General features: G+C 43.0%; 1 protein-coding gene across 3 annotated transcripts in view; it reads left to right on the top strand.

Annotated features, from left to right (window-relative positions):
• uvrag (UV radiation resistance associated gene) overlaps window positions 1-20,921 on the top strand; it is a 334,866-nt gene that overhangs the window by 124,470 nt on the left and 189,475 nt on the right. For all 3 annotated transcript variants that reach the window (XM_059646839.1, XM_048533001.2, XM_048533000.2), the window contains one exon: window positions 7,132-7,258. In XM_059646839.1, the coding sequence (XP_059502822.1) occupies window positions 7,132-7,258 (127 nt within the window). The remainder of the gene's footprint in view (window positions 1-7,131; window positions 7,259-20,921) is intronic.

Below are 20,921 nucleotides of genomic sequence, written 5' to 3'. Positions count from 1 at the left end.
CTATCTGTGTCATCTGCAACAGAGCCCTCTGTTTCTTCGTCCACATTGTTGGGACCACAACTATTCGTGTTATCCATTGACACGGATCCCTGTGCATCTCCACTAGTTGCCAGCTGCCATCCTGAAAAAGACCCCTTTTATCCCTACTGTCTGCTTTCTGCCAGTTAGCCAGTCCCATATCCATGCCATATCTTGGCTCTTAGCTTATTTAGCAGCCTCCTGTGCAACACCTTGCAAAGGCCTTCTAGAAACCCAAATTGGTCATGTCCACTTGGATCTCGTTTGTCTATTTTGCTGATTACCACCTCCAAAGAAATGAGAGTTGCCAGGCATGATCTTTCCTTGACAAGTTTGTGCTGTCTCAACCTTGCAAGTACTCGGCAATCTCATTGTTAAATATGGACTCTCAAATTTTGCCAGTAACCAAGGTCAAGCCAACCAGTCTATAGTTTACTGTTTTCTGCTTCCCTTCCTTCTTAAACGGGGTGTTACCTTAACCCTTTTTCCAGTCCTCATGGGCCCTGAATCAAGTGATTCCTGAAAGATCACATGAATGCCTCCACAATCTCCTTTACTTTCTCTGTCCGAGTCGTGGGGTGTAGTCCATTCATTCAGATGATTATGCCACCTTTACGCTTCTCTTTAGCAATGGCCACTACACACCTCTGCCCCCTGACTCTCTTCCTTGAAGTTGTTATACTCGGCATCTTTTATGACAACTGATGCAAATCACCTATTCAGGTTCTCTGCCGTTTGTTACCTACTACTACTACTCCAGCCTCATTTTCGCTCTTGCCTCCCTGAAAGATTTTATATCTAAAGGAAACTCATGCAAATTTGTTATTATTTAGTTTACCCTCACACTTCATTATCATTCTCATTCTCCACCTTCTTCTCCCCTCCAATTGCTTTTTTAACAGAACTCTGGGTTTTAAAGACTTTCCAATCCACTGGCTTCCCACCACCCTTCACTATATTTGGTGCTCTTCCATTTCTCAAGCGTACATTGTATGGCTCTGTGCAGCATGTGATTACATGTCTGTATTCGTTCATGTTTTGAGGGGCATTTCAAGCAAACCAGCACTTACTATCCGTCCCTAATTGGCCTTGAACTGAGTGATTCAAACAGCTCGACAAGTCAACCACGTTGTGGATCTGGAGTCATGTGGATGTCAAACCTAGTAAATGGAATAGATTTCCTTCCTTAAGGAGGATCATGAATGAGGTGAATTTTTATGGCAATTGACAATGATGACATGGCCAGCATTTTGTTCCAGGCTGTCTGCCATGGTGGGATTTGAACCTATGCTCCTGATGGTTGAGGTCGAGATGGTTAGCTTGCTCATGTTACCACCATGCCACCATCTCCCAATAAGGCTTTGTGTTGAGGAGAAACTAGTGGATTTCAGTCACAACTTGGTCCCACAAAAGCAATGTCTGTAGTCTGGAAGAAATACTGGTCTGGGGAGCAAATCAAAGGCAACAAAGCAGATTTATAACAGAAAAGGATCCATGTTGGGACCCCAGCTATTCATTATACATATTAATGATTTGGATGAGGGAATAAAATGTAACATGCCAAAGTATGCAGATGAGACCAAATTGGGTTGGAGGATGAACTGTGACGAGGATGCAGATTCTTCACGGTCTGGACGGGTTGGGTGAGGAGGCAAATCAGTGACAGATGCAGTTTCATTTGGATAAACGTGAGGTTATTCACTTTGGAAGCAAAAACAAGGAAGGTTACTACTTGAATGGCTGTAAATTGGAAGAGGGGAGTGTGCAGCAGGACCTGGGTGTCGTTGTGTACCAGTTGCTGAAGGTAAGCATGCAGGTGCAGCAGGTGGTAAAGGTGAATGCTATGTTGGCCTTCATTGTGAGAGGTTTTGAATACAGGGGCAGGAATGTGTTGTTGCAGTTAAACAGGGCCTTTAGTGAGACCACACCTGGTAGATTGTGAACAGTTTTGGCCTCCTTTTCTGAGGAAGGATGCTCTTGCTCTCGAGGGAGTGCAGCGAAGGTTTACCAGGCTAATTCTGGGGCTGGCGGGACTGACGTATGACAAGAGATTGACTAGGTTGTGATTGTTTTTGCTGGAGCTCAGACGAATGAGGAGGGATCTCGTAGAGACTTAGAAAATTCAAACAGGACTGGACAAGGTAGATGCAGGGAGGATGTTCCCAGTGATGGGTGTGTCCAGAACCAGGGGTCATGATCTAAGGATTCAGGGTATACCATTTAGGACAGAGATGAGACATTTCTTCACTGATAGAGTGGTAAGCCTGTGGAATTGATTTACTACGGGAAGTAGTTGATGCCAAAACATTGAATATATTTGAAGAGATGGCTAGAGATCGTGACGAATCGCAGAGCATGTTCCAAGGGCCTCCTACTGCTATCTTCTATGTTTCTATGAATTCATTAACTTTGAACAAACAGTCAGATAAGCAGGGATTTCCATTGACAAAACTGAGGCAGAGGGTACTAGAAGGAGTTAAGGGAAAATAAATTTAGCGGCCTTTGTCACCAGTTGAGCCTGGCAATGTACTAATATTGCCAGAATGTTATAGGCTGGTATGTCAAACTTGTTGTTTTGAGGTAGGGTGCCTCCTTCAGGTTGTTGAGTGCAGTTAGCTGGTTTGTGATGCAGAATGACATCGACAATTCATTTCCGGAACCAGCTGAGATTAGCCTTCTCAACCTCACCTGAGGCATTGTAGCCCTCAGTTAAACTCGCCGTCAATCATCTCCTCTTTAATGAAAGAATAGCCTTATGGTCCACTGCGACCAGGGTGACTTTACCGTTACGTTGCTGTCTTTAGGGAAAGCAGACAGGGGTTCACTCAGACCCATGCTGAGGAAAGCCTGGAACCGTGTGGCGTTGACATCCAATCACTGGAGCCAATGATTTAATTCCCAACACACACACCCAGGCCTTATCGACAAAATTCATGAACTAAAATTACTCTCCACTGAGTAATGATCTTGCAGTGCAAAATATACTTGAAACTTGAGACTAAAGGGTACTCTTACGTTCTTGGTGAGCTATTTGTAATTATTTTGGTATCATTATTATTTCGTGATATTGTTTGTAGATGTTACATCAGTGCTGGAATATATTCATCAAAATGTGTGTAATTTGCACATGGTAGCCCTCTCGTGTAACACCCCGCTCAACCTGACAAGTCTTTGGTCTCTACCAAATTCTGTCTGAGGGCAGTATTTAAAAGAGTCATTGCCCAGAAATGTTATGTAGTTGATTATGTTACGGCCATTTATCTCACAGCTTTCTGTCCAAATGTATAAATCTATGGTGTCCTTTCCAGTTGAGGTTACAGCTGCAGTTGTTCAGGACTGCAGCAATTTTCAACCTCTCATTTCGTTTGGATGACCGTTTTCTATTTTTGGTTAAATGTCAACATCTGTGAAAACATAACTCCTGTCAAACCCGGAGATCTCTCTTTTGAAAAATAAACTGCTGCAGACAGCTTTGTAGCTCCTCAGTGGTAAGTTGTGATGGACAGCACTGTTAACTTAAGCTGCACAGTCGCTTGATCTAGAATGGAGATGTCTTGCAGTAATGAGCGATGTGTTTACGTCATCTGAGTTCCCATTTGGCTTTGATTTTAAAACATGTTTTATTGAGGTACACTGCAGATGAAATCCTTTAAAAAAGGCAAAGAATCTATATTCTCTTGGTTTATGGTTTTATTGCAGCATTTAAGATTGTTAATCACCTGATCAATTACACATCGACTCTCGTAATAGCCTTAAACATTAACCCTAATTTTGTGGTTCTTCTATTTGAAACCTTTAACATTGCCAGAAAAATGACACCAGCTGTACAGGTGGCTATTGATTCAGAGATAGTAGGAACTGGAGATGCTGGAGAATCTGAGATTTCTGAAGAAGGGTCGAAGTTCAAAATGTCAGCCGTCCCGCTCCTCTGACGCCGCTTGACCTGCTGTGTTCATCCAGCTCCACACCTTGTTACTTCTGGTGGCTGTTGACCCTGTTTTTGTTTCTGCTACAGTACCAATTCTGTGTTTGGCAGTTGTTGCTGCAGAATGTTAGTGGCAGGACCCATCGTTTGAAGGAACTCCTTTCCTATTGAATTAAAAAATATGTCAACACTTCAATCCATCTGAATTCATCTTATTTGCATAATGTAATTGTGCAAACTGCTTACTCTCCAAGTGTCTTTCACCTTGTCTCTTGGTGAGCATCCAGTTGGACACTGCATCTTTGCCCTTTTACAGTTCCCTTTGTCTTTCTTTGAAAAATCTCCTCTATTTACTGTCTTCCTGTGCATGTAAGTTTCTTCCTTCCTATTCAAATACTGCTGGATTACTTCCTTTTACATGCCACACCTTTTTGCTGTTTTCCCTCTGTGAAGCCCCTGTGGCATATGCAGTTTTAAAAATAATGCAAGTGCTTGTTCAACTTGACCTACAGTTCAGAGGAGGAAATAACAAGCAAGGTGAATAATGGGAAACATAGGAATGACACGCTTGGATTTCCAAAGACATTTGATAAAATGTAACTTCCTTCCATGCTTGGAAAGATACCATAATTGGTAACCATTAGGACAAGAGATCAGAAACTCAATGATATTAGAAAGTTATCTTTTATAAATTCCAATGTTAATTACTGGTTAACATTATCTGCTTTTGTTCTTTTAGATGAACCAGCACTTCTACTGTCAAAAGCTAATTTTTGAGATTTTTCCTGATTTTAGATAGAGACACTTGGCCTGTTTGGGCCAGAAAAACCATATTCTTTGAAAATGGGTGCAATAAAATTTGGTCTCAGTTTGAAGTAGCAAGTCCCGGAGAAACCCAGCAAGCTCTGGCAATATCTGCAGAGAGAGGGAGCGAAGAAAAGTGTTCATGTTTCAAGTCCAGTGGTCTTTCTCTCCACACAGATGAAACATAGGACTCTGAATAGATACTGCTGGAGCTGCTGAGTTTCTCCAGCATGTTGAGTCTTCATCTTTTTTTGTTTCAGATTTTCAGCATCCACAGTTCTTTCGTTTTATTCCGGTGTCTCATTTTTGTCGATTCAACTTTTGAACCATTCGGAAGGCACTCCAGTATCTGAGGATAACCTCTTTCAAAATATCACTTGTACTTCGCAACAACCTGCAACACACATTTCTGTTCGAGCCAAAATGCTTCTGTGCGTGAAAACATGCTTGGGCACTCATATGCTTGGTTTTATTGGCATGTTGGAACACTGGATAATGGCAACAATAAGAATACCTGTTTTGCAGCCCAAGGATTATCATCCCCAAATCCAGTTTCACCATAGACCTTTGTAAGACTATAACGTAAAAGCAGGCATGGGTCATTCAGCTCATCTAATCTGTTCTGCCATTCAGTGAAATCGTAACTGGATAATCCTCGGCTCTATTTTCCAGCCTTTTCCTTGTAACCCTTGATACACTTCCTGATTAAAAATCTGTTTAACTTGGCTTTAACTATATTTAATGACCTGGCTTCAACAACCCTTTGTAGTAGAGAATTCCACAGATTTCCTATTCTCAGAAGGAGTTTCACTTCAGCTCAGTCTTAAACGGGCGATCCCTTATTCTGAGATGATACCTGCTGGTCTTAGACTCTCCCACAAGGGGAGAACAACCTTTGCACTCAACCTTGTTGCATCCCCCACGTAACTTGCATGTTTCGATAAAGTTGCCCTTTGGTATTCTAAATTCTAATGCATGTAAACCACCCCTCAAAACAGTCCCTCTCTACTTGGTATCAGCTTAAGTAACTTTCTGTGGACTGCCTGGAGTGCTAGTACAACTTTCCTTCCATGAAGGGCCTAAAACTGTTCACCATATTTCAGCTGTGGCCTGTTTTAGTGCCTTCTATAGTTTAGAAAAACCTCATTAATTTTATACCCAATCCTTAGCAAGTAAAAGCCAACGTTCCAGTTTTTCATCCCTGTTACATACTGAACTGAGATGCTACCTTTTTTTGTGGTTCAAGCTCCCAAATCCATCTGATCTGCAGCTTTGTACAGTCTATCTTGACTAGTAATACGTAGCTCCTGTATTCTTCCTGTCAAAGTGCATATCCTCTCATTTTTCCCCACATTCCATCTGAGTTTTTGCCCAGTCCAAAAGCAGGCAAGAGAACTAGTTCAGTTTGGGGAACCTGACTGATATGGTTAAGAAGGGTCGGTTTCTGCACTGAATGACTCTTAACATGTGTAGCATTCCGCATACTTGACCCCACCACTACATTTTTCCAACCCCACCCACTCTGTCCGCAACTCCTTTGTCTGCTCCACACTCCCCTCCACCCCCACCACACCTGGCACTTTCCCCTGGAACTGCAGTAAGTGCCACACCTGCCCCCACACCACCTCCCTCACCCCCATCCCAGGCCCCTAGATAACTTGCCGCATCAAGCAGATGTTCACCTGCACGTCCGCCAATGTGGTATACCTCATCCGCTGCACCCATTGTGGCGTTCTCTACATTGGGGAAACTAGGTGGAGGCTTCGGGACCACTTTGCAGAGCACCTACGCTCGGTTCGCAATAAACAACTGCACCTCCCAGTCACGAACCATTTCAGCTCACCCTCCCATTCCTTAGACGACGTGTCCATCCTGGGCCTCCTGCAGTGCCACAACAATACCACCCGAAGGTTGCAGGAACAGCAACTCATTTCTGCTTGAGAACCCTGCAGTCCAATGGTATCAATGTGGATATCACCAGCTTCAAAATTCTCCCCCCCCCCCCCCCCCCCGCCCCACTGCATCCCAAAACCAGCCCAGCTTGTCCCCGCCTGCCTTACCTGTTCTTTCTCTCTTACCCACCCCCCCCCCCCACCTGAAGCCGCACCTCCATTTCCTACATACTAACCTCACCCCACCTCCTTGACCTGTCCGTCCTCCCTGGACTGACCTATCCCCTCCCTACCTCCCCACCTATACTCTCCTCTCCACCTATCTTCTCTATCCATCTTCACCTACTGTTTCTGTAGCTGCTTGCCTTGTAATGTCCTACGATGTATCCCATCAGGTCCGGGGAACTTGGCACTCGAGTGGATGGGGCAGGCTGTTGAATGAATTTGGTAATCGGAGGTGAAATTGTTCCCTTTTGTTCTACCACCCTGTAGAAAAAGGAACGGGAGCGTTTACAGCTGAAGATCCTAGTACTACAGAATGAATTAGAGAGACAGGAGAAGGCACTTGGACGAGAACTGGAAGTGTTGCAGAAAGAGCGGATTGCATTCCAGGACAAAGGTTAGAATCTATTGTGCTGAAGAACCTGTACTTTTTGTATATATTAACCTAGTTGTAATCCTGGTTGTTTTGTTGTTGGATGGGGATGGTCAAGATAAAATGAGTCTGAGATTTTTTGTACAGCTTGATAATGTTTGATATACAATTCCAGATATGATTAAAAATTTTTATTTTGTCCTATAAAAAACATTGATTTGTATTGAGTGCAGGCTGTTTTTGTGGTCAGTTAATTAACAAGAAGTAATGAAGTCACGCAACAGAAATTACATCTAGTGTTCATCCAGTTGTATTTTTATAATAGAGGTGGTTTGAGAGATCAGTGCCTCGTTGTTTGATAATTAATAGATCCCTTTTCATGAATGCTTAGAATGGATTGTTGGTAACCAACGAATGATGTACTTGTTTATTTCTTTCTCCCACTAAGATTTCAACATGAAATGTAAAACTTGTGCAGAACTGGATTGGGTTTCCCCCGGAGCTTTGATTTCTTGATGATTTAAACTGAAGTTACGTCATTCTTTATGGCCTCTGGAGAATTTTGGTTGAGACCCAAGTGCATGTATGGGAGAAATGCACCACATCTTTAGTGGTGTTGTCTTTTTTTTGCTGAAGTGCTACTGCTCATTCTTTACCATGCGCCAAAACCGATATTAAATAGTTTTAATAGAACACAGAAGGGATGCTAGAAGAGTAGATCTGCAGTTAGTTAATGTAATTTTTTTTTTACAAGAGCTGACCAATTTGAAAAAGATGATGGTTGAAATCCCAGATTTTCCCTTATTGCTTAATTGCCAAGTTGCTTGATGTATGATTCATTGCTATTGATTTAGATAGTAAAAATAATATGCTATACTTGAGACAAATGTGTGAATTCACCACCCTGAAGCGGTTTCGGTGACTTGTCCTAAAATGTAATTAAACCCACAAGTTCCCTCAAAACAGCAAATGTATTACTTAAATGCTTGTTTGTAGCAGCTGATAAAACTTAATCTTTGCGCAGCTGACTAAATATTCGTGCTACGCATTTGGATAGGTTATTTTTGTTAAATGAGGATCACTAAATTTGAAGCTAAATAGAGTCGGTGACTTTGTGACCAACAGTTTGGGGCCGTGATCTGAATACGCTGGGTGTCGAGGGTTGTGTTGTCTTCATTTCAGTGAAACGAATTGCAACAACAATATACAATCCCTCATCGCCTCGATTTGTTGAACTGTTTTACTCTTTATTCAGTCACAAAGGACATCCAGATAGATACACAGCCCTCATTTATTTCCTCTTCTGATGGCTGTTCTTCCTTTTCTCAACAATATGATACTGCCCTAAGGAATCCAGGTAATTGGTTTTGTCAGTGCGTAGCTGAGTAATAGATGATTTGGGGAGAGGATAAATTAGATAGGATTACTGTATTTGGTTTAAATCCAATGTAGGACTATTGTGCGTACCTGTAATGTGCCCTTGGCTGTGTATAATGTTTCATAATAGGATGGTAGATAATTTTCAATTGCTAAGAGTCAGAAAGCATACTACCAAGCCTGCAAGTATTGCTAAAGTGACCTTCGTAATTCGTAAATACGTGTCTACCGTTCATAATCTCAGCACTGAAACGTTAATAAAATGAACTAGAATTTAGAATGCAAATGTTGAACAATAGTTACTCATGGATAGTTGTTGAATAATGGAGTGATCAGACATCAGGGGCGTTCAGGGCACTTTGAAAACATGTGGGCAAATGGCAAGATATGTAATAAGACAGCTGCATAAGAAGAGGCCAGCATAAGATTCTTAGACTCTTAGATTTGACATTGAACCTTTTTGTTTTTTAATTAGTGCTGGAAAATTTAGTCCCTGTTAAAACAAACTTAGTTTTGGAGCTTGACAATCTTAAATGGTATCACCTACCGAGAAGAAAAGACCATAGGTAATGGCAATTCACCCAACACTTGCCTGCGCATTGCAAAATTCTGACCTGCGGAGTGTATTGCCATTACTGTCACTGGACTGAAATCCTACAACTCATTCTCAACTACTGTGGGTGTCCCTATGCCGCAAGGACTGTGGTAGTTGAAGATACTTGATCACAGTCCTCTCCAAAGTATTGGTGAATTAATTGAAATGCTTGTTGGTTGGAATGTATTTGAAGTATCGTCAGCTCGGAGGAAATAGCACTGGAAGTGAAAGTACACTTTATCTAAATAGCACAGTTTCTTCATTGAAGGAAGATGAAGCGTAGTAAGTAATATACCAAGGCTTATTACCCAATTTGAACGGAACCACTGACACATTTAAAGAATTCAATGATAATTATCAAAGTTGTGAGCAATAAATAGCTGTTTGTAACTTTGCAGTGCAGCTGTTCTGAGGGATTTGTGGAGAGGATAACTGCAGGTGGGGTCTTTATATGCTGGGTAGATCACACCAAGTCTTTTGCTCTTTGGAGAAATGTCTTTTATCTCACCATGTTTGTGAAATTTCATCTGCATTCCAATCCAAGATTGCATAATATAATTCTGATCCCACAATTCATTGAAACATTACCTTCCTCAATGTTCTTGGACCTGTAACTGAAGCATAAGTTTCTGATTTTTAATTATTGTCTAGAGACTGTCAAATCCAGAAGCCTAGTTAGTAACGATACCAAAGGGACTGTTCGGCTTTCTGTGAAGATTTTGGATTTTTGACGACTACAGATTAGAATTGTGCCACAGATTTATTCCAGTGAGAAATTTTAAAAAGATGAAACATTGGTTCTGGAACTGTTGTTTTATAGCTCTTTCATTTCGGCAGCAATCTATTTATCAATTAATGAAAAGAGAAGAGATTCCTTTTTGAATTTGGAAAGATTGCTTCAAGGAAAGCCTGTATTCAGTGTAATAAAGCTGTCATAAAAATAGAAAATGCTGGAAATGCTCAGGTTAGGCAGCATCTTTGGAGTAGGGAGTGATTTGATGTTTCAGCAAGGTATTATGATTAGATTAGATTCCCTACAGTGTGGAAACGGGCCCTTCGGCCCAACAAGTCCACACCGCCCCTTGAAGTATGCCACCCAGACCTGTTCCCCTATAACCCACACACCCCTGAACATTGCGGGCAATTTAGCATGGCCAATCCACCTAGCCCGCACATCTTTGGACTGTGGGAGGAAACCGGAGCACCCGGTGGAAACCCACACATGCACGGGGAGAATGTAAGGTTGTCATGGTAAGCATGAACTCTCCTTTAGATGCTGCCTGATCTGAGTATTTCCAGCATTTTGTTATTTCAGAGTTCTAGCACCGACTGTATCGCCCTATAATAATGTGTCTGCCTGTTCTTGCATCTCCTCCTGTTTTTGAGCTCTGTTTACACATGAAATAGCATGCCGGTGAGTTTGACATGCTGCCTTCACTGTCCTGTCTACCTCGAGTTGTTTCTCCTTTAGGAGAGCCTAGGACGAGAAGGCAAAATCTTAGTGGCTGCCCTATCATGAGAGATGAAGTGGAATTTATTTCTTCCTGGAAATGATGAATCTGTGGTTTTAGTTTTATTGGAAACAGCTGTCGAGCTGATTGTTAGGTATGTTCAAGCCTGGAAAAGACTGAGTTTTAACAGGAAGGGGTTCAGGGGTTCTGGGAATAAGAAAGCCAAGTGGAGTGGAGGATTATCAGATGAACCATGATCTTATTGGAGCAGACTTGATGGGTCGGATGTTGTAACTCTGCGCTTAGATACTTTGGATTTGAATGCATTCATGTTTTGGCTTGAAAAGGTGTAGTTGTCAAGCTTTCCTATGTTAGATGGGAACAAGTGATACACAGGATTAGTCGGTGGCCATAGACAGGTTCAGTGAGTTGGCAGACGGAATGTCATGCTGAAATTGAGGCGATGCACTTGGACAAGCAGAATAGAGAAGCTAAATATTGTTTAAATGAGTGACTCTGAGGGATTTGTGAGTTCTTGTGCATGAATCTCAAAAACTTTAATATCCAAATACATCGAGCAACAGGGAGTATAAATGGGGTATTGACCTTTCATTTCTTTTCACATGGAATGAGTACACAAGCAGGGAGGGATTGCTAAAACCACACCAGGCCATAGCTGGAGCATTGCGAGCAGTTTTGTGCCCTCGTCTAAGGAAAGTTGTACTGATATTGGCGGTGGATGATACCAGCTTTGGAGGGACTATCTCGTGAGAGGTTGTGTAGTTTGGGCCAGTACTAATTGGGATTTCGAATGAGAGGCAACCTTACCAAAGCTTCTATAAAACAGGTTAAATGCAGAGAGGTTATCTTCCCTTAGTGGAACAGTCTGAGACCAGAGGGCATGATCTAATTGTTAATTTAAGACGGAGTTGAGAAGGGATTTCTTAGGAAGGTAGCGAATCTGAGCCTTTTTTTGACGTTCAGTTGTTTAATATATTCAGGGCCTGAGCTAGATTTGTAAATTAACAGAGGAACCAAGGCTTCTGGGGAAAAGGTGGGAAAGTGGAGTTGAGTATTGGATCAGCCGTGATCTCACTGAATTGCAGAGCTGACCAGAAAGGCTGTTTGGCCTACTACTGCTCCTATGTGTTGACATTATTCAATAGACATTGAAATTCAACATGTGGCAGAGTGTAGTTATCCAGGGCATGAGCATCGTGTGAATTTGATTAATACCACAGAATATCTGTTGACTCTTGTTGCCTTTCAGAGTGCAGTATTAAAGTATTGCTGAATATATGGATTCAACATGATGCATTCAATTATTCTTCAACTCAAAGAAATGTCTCAGAAATCCATTATGACCTGAATGAAATGTGCAATGCAATTTATTTAAATTTTGTTTAGGTGACTGCAGAGGCATCTGTCTATGACGTATTGGCAGGGGTGACGACTGTACAGTCTTGGTGGAGATCAAGTCCCATTACACTGAATACCCTACAGCTGTGTGGCGCTATCACTGTGCAAAATGGAACAGACTCAACAGACCCAGCCACACAAGACTGGGCATCTGAGATTCCGTGGACCATCAGCAATAGCAGAATGTACTCCACAATTTGCAGCCTCACGGCCTGGCGTATCCCCAACTCAACTGTTACGATCATGACTGTTTCAGTGGAGAGTGCAGAAGGGATGCCAGGGACAGCATCAGCCATACTTGAAAATTAGGTGCCAACCTGATAGTTAGCAAAAATGGGCAAGCTGCATGCCAAGCTGCATAAACAACAAGCCATGGAGATCCCACGAACAAAGGATCAGATCTAATCTCTGCACTCCTGCACCCAGTTGGGAATGGTGCTGAACAATTCAGCATCTCACTGGAGGAGGGAGTTTCACAAATATCCCTATCCTTGATGACAGAAGAGCCCAACATGGAAGATCCTGCAAATGCTATGGGCCCTGACCACATTCCAGCAACAGTACTGAAGACTTGTGCTCCAGAACTTGCTGCTCCTCTCGCCAAGCTGTTTTACTACAGTTACAGCACTGGTATCTACCTGATGATATGCAAAATTTGCCCAGGTATGTTCCGTGCACACAGCAGGACAAATCCAATCTGGCCAATTACTGATCCATCATTCAACTCTAAATCATGGGTAAAGTGATGGAAGATGTCTTCAACAGTGCTATCAATTTCTGTCTGCTCGGCAATGAGTCTGTTTAGTGATGCCCAATTTAGATTACACTAGGGTCGCTCAGCTCTTGATCTCATTACAGCCTTGGTTGGAAACATGGACAAAAGAGCTGAGTTTTACGTGAGGTGAGAGTGACAGCCCTTGACATCAAGGCTGCATTCGACCAAGTGAGGCCTCAAAAAGCCCTAGCAAAACTGGAATCAATGGGTAGCAGGGGCATACACTTCACTGGCATTATACGTCACACATAGGATGTTAGTTGCAGTTGTTGAAGATCTGACATCTCAGCTGCGAGACATCTCTGCAGGAGTTCCACAAGATTGTGTCCCAAGTCTGACCGTCTTCAGCTGCTTTATCCACGTCCTTTCCTCCAGCATAAAGGCCAGAAATGGGGATTTTTGCCAGTGATTGCGCAATGATCATCATTTGTGGTGACTTGGATATTAAGCTGTCCATGTTCAACTGCAACAAGATGTAGACAATAGGCTGGTGCTGTCAAGTAGCAAGTCATATTGCTCCAGAAATGCCTGGCGGTGACCATCTCAATAAGAAATATCTGACCACTGTCTCTTGACATTCAATTGAGTTCCCATCACTGAGCTCCTTCACTGTCAATATCCTTGTGCTTACCTTCGACAAGAAACTCAACTAGATTTGCCACAAATACTGTGCCTACAAGAGCAGTTTGGAGACTAGGAACACTGTAGCGAGTAACTCACCACCTGACTCTACAAAACCTGTATATTATCTACAAGGGGCAGCAAGGTACCTCAGGTTAACACTGATGCCTCAGAGTGCCGGGGCCCAGGTTTGATTCCAGCCTTGGGTGACTATCTGTCTGTGAGGAGTCTACACATTTATCCCTGTGTTTATATGGATTTCCTCCCATAGTCCAAAGATGTGCAGGCCAGGTGGCTTGGCAATATTAAATTGCCCTGTAGTCTCCAGGGATGTGTAGATTACAGCAAGGGAGTAGTCACCTCGTTAGGGGTTTACTACAGGCCCCCCAATAGCAGCAGGGAGATTGAAGAAAGCATAGGTCGACAGATTTTGGAAAAGTGTGCACGCAGTAGGGTTGTTGTAATGTGTGACTTTAACTTTCCTAATATTGATTGGAACCTCCTTCGAGCAGAAGATTTGAATGGAGCTGTTTTTGTAAGGTGTGTTCAGGAGGGTTTCCTAACGCAGTACGTTGACAGGCCGACGAGGGGAGAGGCCATTGTAGACTTGGTGCTCGGAAACGAGCCGGGGCAGGTATCAGATCTTGTGGTGGGAGAGCATTTTGGTGATAGTGACCATAACTGCCTCACATTCTACATAGCTATGGAGTAGGAGAGGATTAGGCAGAATGGGAGGATATTTAATTGGGGAAGAGGGAACTATGATGCGATTAGACACGAGTTAGGAAGCATGGACTGGGAGCAGTTGTTCCATGGTAAGGGAACTATAGACATGTGGAGACGGTTTAAGGAACAGTTGTTGGGAGTGATGAGTAAATATGTCCCTCTGAGACAGGCAAGAAGGGGTAAGATTAAGGAACCTTGGATGACGAGAGCGGTGGAGCTTCTAGTGAAAAGGAAGAAGGTAGCTTACATAAGGTGGAGGAAGCTAGGGTCAAGTTCAGCTAGAGAGGATTACATGCAGGCAAGGAAGGAGCTCAAAAATGGTCTGAGGAGAGCCAGGAGGGGGCACGAGAAACGCTTGGCAGAAGGAATCCGGGAAAACACAAAGGCATTTTACACTTATGTGAGGAATAAGAGAATGGTCAAAGAAAAAGTAGGGCCGATCAGGGATAGCATAGGGAACTTGTGTGTGGAGCCTGAGGAGGTAGGGGAAGCCCTAAATGAGTTTTTGGCTTCTGTCTTTACGAAAGAAACGAACTTTGTAGTGAATGAAACCTTTGAAGAGCAGGTGTGCATGCTGGAATGGATAGAGATAGATGAAGCCGATGTGCTGAAAATTTTGTCAAACATTAAGATTGACAAGTCGCCAGGCCCGGATCAGATTTGTCCTCGGCTGCTTTGGGAAGCGAGAAATGCAATTGCTTCGCCGCTTGCGAAGATCTTTGCATCCTCGCTCTCCACTGGAGTCGTACCTGAGGACTGGAGAGAGGCAAATGTAATTCCTCTCTTCAAGAAAGGAAATAGGGAAATCCCCGGCAATTATAGACCGGTAAGTCTCACGTCTGTCGTCTGCAAGGTGTTAGAAAGGATTCTGAGGGATAAGATTTATGACCATCTGAAAGAGCATGGCTTGATCAAATACAGTCAACACGGCTTTGTGAGGGGTAGGTCATGCCTTACAAACCTTATCGAGTTTTTTGAGGATGTGACTAGAAAAGTTGATGAGGGTCGAGCTGTGGATGTGGTGTATATGGACTTCAGTAAGGCATTTGATAAGGTTCCCCATGGTAGGCTCATTCAGAAGGTCAGGAGGAATGGGATACAGGGGAACTTAGCTGCTTGGATACAGAATTGGCTGGCCAACAGAAGACAGCAAGTGGTAGTAGAAGGAAAATATTCTGCCTGGAAGTCAGTGGTGAGTGGAGTTCCACAGGGCTCTGTCCTTGGGCCTCTACTGTTTGTAATTTTTATTAATGACTTGGACGAGGGAATTGAAGGATGGGTCAGCAAGTTTGCAGACGACACAAAGGTCGGAGGTGTCGTTGACAGTGTAGAGGGCTGTTGTAGGCTGCAGCGGGACATTGACAGGATGCAGAGATGGGCTGAGAGGTGGCAGATGGAGTTCAACCTGGATAAATGCGAGGTGATGCATTTTGGAAGGTCGAATTTGAAAGCTGAGTACAGGATTAAGGATAGGATTCTTGGCAGCGTGGAGGAACAGAGGGATCTTGGTGTGCAGATACATAGATCCCTTAAAATGGCCACCCAAGTGGACAGGGTTGTTAAGAAAGCATATGGTGTTTTGGCTTTCATTAACAGGGGGATTGAGTTTGAGTCGTGAGATCTTGTTGCAGCTCTATAAAACTTTGGTTAGACCACACTTGGAATACTGCGTCCAGTTCTGGGCGCCCTATTATAGGAAAGATGTGGATGCTTTAGAGAGGGTTCAGAGGAGGTTTACCAGGATGCTGCCTGGACTGGAGGGCTTATCTTATGAAGAGAGGTTGACTGAGCTCGGTCTCTTTTCATTGGAGAAAAGGAGGAGGAGAGGGGACCTAATTGAGGTATACAAGATAATGAGAGGCATAGATAGAGTTGATAGCCAGAGACTATTTCCCAGGGCAGAAATGGCTAGCACGAGGGGTCATAGTTTCAAGCTGGTTGGTGGAAAGTATAGAGGGGATGTCAGAGGCAGGTTCTTTACGCAGAGAGTTGTGAGAGCGTGGAATGCGTTGCCAGCAGCAGTTGTGGAAGCAAGGTCATTGGGGTCATTTAAGAGACTGCTGGACATGTATATGGTCACAGAAATTTGAGGGTGCATACATGAGGATCAATGGTCGGCACAACATTGTGGGCTGAAGGGCCTGTTCTGTGCTGTACTGTTCTATGTTCTATGTTCTATTATGTGGATTAGGCATTGGAAATGCAAGGTTACAGGGACAGCGTGCATCTGAGGGGTATATCCTTCAGAGGGTCAACATGGACTCAACTGGCCTGCTTCTACCCTGTAGGTATTCTATGATTCTTAAAAATTGGCACAAGTCAGGAGTGTGGCGGAATGTTTCCCACTCACCTGGATGGGTGCTGTTGAAAATGGGTTGGTTATGCTGGGAGCAATCCATTCAGAGCAGGACTTGGGGGTGGATAATGAGCATGGAGGAAATGGTTGAATTCAGCGTTGAGTGCTGTCAGAAATTTAGTTGGAGATAAAGTGGTGTTCTTGCAGCTGGTGTTGAACCTTGCCTCTGATTCACATTTTGGTATGGAACACAGTGAATGTGGCAGTCAACTGGCAGGGCCAGGTCACTTTTACAGACAGGGCAGAGGTGTCCAGCAAAGCAGTCATCCAGTCTGCATTTTGTCTCCCCAGTGTCGAGGGGACTACGTTGTGATCAGTGAGCAGTGAGTACAATGGACTAGTTTGAATGAAGACAGGTAAAATTGGTGCTTCACCTGGAAGGGGTGTATGGGGCCTTTGGTTGTGTGGAGGGATAAGGTAAATGGGCAATTGTTGCACCTTCTGCAGTTCACTGGGAAGATGTCGGGGGTGGGTGTAGGGGTTGTGGGAAGGTATTCTTCCTGAAGTGAATGTCTAATGTTTGAACATGTTATAGAGTGTCTACCAGATTTTTTTTTGCCAACTCAATGAATTTATATTTGTCTGCATCCTCATTTGGTGATCTGTGCAATTTACTTAGTGGCATCCATTCTTGTCAGTTACTATTGATTACACGCACGCACCCCATTCTTCCCTGCCATTCAATCGCCTTGGTATTCCATGTGAGCATTTTGCTTTGCTGCTTCAACTGTCTTTTTTTGGCATTTGTCCAAGCTTAAACCCTCACTCCCTTGTTTAGTTTAAAGCCTGTTGCTACTTCGCTAATTTTACACCTCTGAAGGACACCAGTTCTAGCACAGTTCAGTTGTTGACTGTCTCAGAAGTAGAGATCCTACTTGCTCCATTCCTGATGGCAGTGCCCCACAAACCAGAGCTCCCAAAACAGTCTTGGGATCATGTATTTGCTCAATTTAATCTTAATCAGTCTGTACTAATTTTGCATGTAGTTCACATAGTAATCCAGACATGCCTTTCAATTTAGCACCTAACTTCTCATGCTCCCTCAGTAGAACCTCCTTCCTAGTTCTGCCTACATGATGTGTATTAATGTAGACCACAACTATCAGGAATCTTGGCACCAGGCAAAGCATTGCCAATAAACTATCATTGGAATAAGTGTGAGGTTATTCACTCTGGAAGCCCAAGCAGGGAGGCACGTTGTCATGTAAACGTTGATTGGGAATGATGAGGTGTAATGAGACTTGTCTTTTGTACACCAGTGACTGAATGTAAGTATTGCAGGTGCAGCAGGCATGAAGGAGGCTAATGGTATGTTGACCTTCACAATGAGAGGATTTGAATACAGGAGTAGGAATATCTTGCTGCAATTGTACAGGGCCTTGATGAGACCAAACTTGGAGTATTGTGTGTGGCTTTGGTCTCCTTACTTGCTCAATGATCTGGCTGTAATGCAATTGACTGACCAGTTCCTGGAATGGCACAACAGATATTCCAGCCTGAGGCGACTCTGTGTGGAGTTTGCACGTTCTCCCCGTGCCTGCGTGGGCTTCCTCCGGGTGTTCCACTTTCCTCCCACAGTCTGAAGATGTGCAGCCTAGGTGGATTGGCCGTGCTAAATTGCCTGTAGTGTCAGGGATCTGTGGGTTTTAGGGGGATGGGTCTGGGTGGGATGCTGCAAGGGGCGGTGTGGACTTGTTGGGCCAAAGGGCCTGTTTCCACACTGTAGGGAATGTATTCTATTCTAAACATAAAGAAACAGGATTGCTGTCTTCACTGGAGCTAGAGGGATGGGGGAGATCTCTTAGAAACCTCTAAAATTCTAACAGGACAAGACAGGATAGATGCAGGAAAAATTCCCCTAATGACCAGGAAGTCTGTGAACCCTGGCTCTAATCTAAAGAGAAGGGGTAGGCCACTTAGGAGTGAGATGAGAAATTTCTTTGTCTAGAGTGGTGAGCCTGTGGAATTTCTTGCCATAGAAAGTGATTAAGACTAAAGAATTGAATGAATATTTTCAAGGAATTAGAAATATTTCTGAGGGCTAGAAGTCCTGAATGGTATGGTGAGAAAGCAGGAACAGGATAGTGAGTTACATGATCAGCAGTGGTCATCTTGAAAGATGGAGAGGCTTGAAGGTTTGAATGATCTCCTTTTTTGTTTTGTTTCTGCTGAAATTTTTAAATTTCCTTCTTTTATTGGTTTATTCAACAATGCTTTCTGTCAGTCTCCTAATTCGATGGGATTTGTCAGCTAGGTCAGCATTATTGCCTATCCCTAATTTCCCTGAGGAAGTGAAATAAATTATGGTATTAATATTTTCCAGTATATAATTGTAATCATTCAAAAAAATCAGTTATTGTATTCAGCAGCAAGTGGTTACAAATTTCTGCATGTGTGCGCCCGAGACCAAGTTGATTCTGCTGTAGCTGAACAGGATGGAAATTGTTCGAGAGAGAGATTTCATGGAATTTAAGTCGGTTAGTAAGTTGCAAGTCAGGCCCAAATCTTGACGCATTTGACTCTAGATATTTCTGGTTGTGAGTTTTGCTAATTATGGTTCTGCACTTACAGGTCGCTATTTAGCACGTAGCTTCAGTTTACAAAGGTGTGCTGCATGCAACTCATGCAATTTTCCTCTTTTTTAAAAAATAGAAATGACTTTATAACATTGGAGGGAGACTTTCATGCTATGGCTTTTACAATCCTCTACTTTCAAATTCTGCAGTTAGTTTTTCCTTGTTCTTCCACTGGTATCTGTTGTGCATCAATAAATGTATTAATTGCAGTCTTTATCCACAGTTGAGTCACAACAAGAGAATTCATGAATTTAAATTTAAAATCTGTCTTCCACCAATTTTTCTAACCCTTCTCTTGAAGTTTATTCCATCTTATGCTCAGTGTCCTGTGATGCTGTTCAAGAGCTGGTGGAGATTATGCATTTGGAAGTTGCTGTTGCAGAAGCTTTTGAGTTGCTGCAGTGCCTTTTCTCATGGTGTACACTGCTGCCGGTACGTTGATAGTGAAGGGAGTGAATATTTCAGAAGTTGGATGGGTTGATGCTAAGCTGGACTGCTGTGTCCTAGATATGTCAATGATCTTGAGTGTTGGTGCTATACTTAGCCAGAAGAGTGGAAAGTATGCAGTCACATTTCTTTCTTGCGTCTTGTTGTGACTTATGGACAAGTGTTGGGAGCAGTGAGTTACACACCTCAGAATCCCAGCCCCTCTGATCTGCTCTTGTAAAGACAGTACTTATATTGTTGACACCTTGCAGTTTCTGATCAACGGTAATTTCCAGGATGATGCTGGTGTGAAATTCTGCAATGATAATGTTAGGAATGTCAAGGAGAGATGGTTAGGTTTGTTCTCATTAGAGATGGCTATTGCTTGGCATTTGTAGTGTACTGTTATTACTTGTCACAATGCTTGCTGGGACTTTTTGCATTTGAACACTGCTTCAGCATCAGGAGTTGCAAATTAATAGTATTTGCTGGGCAGTCACCAGTAAGCATCCCCACTTGTGGTATTACGGTCAGACTTGATGAGGGCTTGGATGAAGCGGATGAAGATGGTTTGGCCTCAGGCACTACTTTGAACTCCTACATTGACTTCTTGGGACTGAGGTGACTGACTTCCAAAAACCATGACCAACTTCATTTTGTGCTCGTAATAATTCCCACCAACAGATTTCCCCTCAACCTCTTAATCATTCCTGTTGACTCCAGCTTTGCTGGAGCTCATTGATGCTACACTGTGTTAAATGCTACATTGATGTTAACTGTGGCCAGTCTGTCCTCATCTCTGGAGTTCAGCTCTTTTGTCCATGTCTTGACCAACGCTACAGTGCGGTCAGGAATGCGTAGTTTCTGAGAGTGGTGCTGTGAACTGGAAGATAAAATTGTTTCTATGTCAGGTAGTTTGCAGGCTTAACACTATCATTGATCTAATGAGGTCCACGTTCAACAGTTCTGTGCATCCAGCAAATAAAATGTTTCGTGCTTTGAGAACAAGTTATAAATGCAGTGATAATTGATGTAACTTTGACATCTCCTTCATAATTTTCCATTCTAATTTGAAAAGGCCATGAATGTAATCTCCCCTTGTTGATAGCGTTCTTGTTATTATCAGACAGATGGTGAGCTGATACTGAACAAAAGATGGTCAGGCCAATGCAGGATGTAGTTTATCAGATAAAAATGTGTCTTTCACACTAGAAGCATTTTCATATTTTTCTTTGCAGTAAATCCACTGTATCTTGATGGGTCATAAGATTCTTATCAGAAAACTGGGTGTGGGGGTTCTGAATGAGTGGTGATTTGATTGAAAAGTTTTGTCGGCTACATTTTTGGCACCTGATTGCAAAATGT

The sequence above is a fragment of the Stegostoma tigrinum genome, chromosome 6 (genome assembly GCF_030684315.1).
Source record: "Stegostoma tigrinum isolate sSteTig4 chromosome 6, sSteTig4.hap1, whole genome shotgun sequence".
Taxonomy (NCBI): Eukaryota; Metazoa; Chordata; class Chondrichthyes; order Orectolobiformes; family Stegostomatidae; genus Stegostoma; species Stegostoma tigrinum.
Note: the sequence above shows the minus strand (reverse complement) of the source record. Positions and strands in the feature narration are given on the sequence as shown.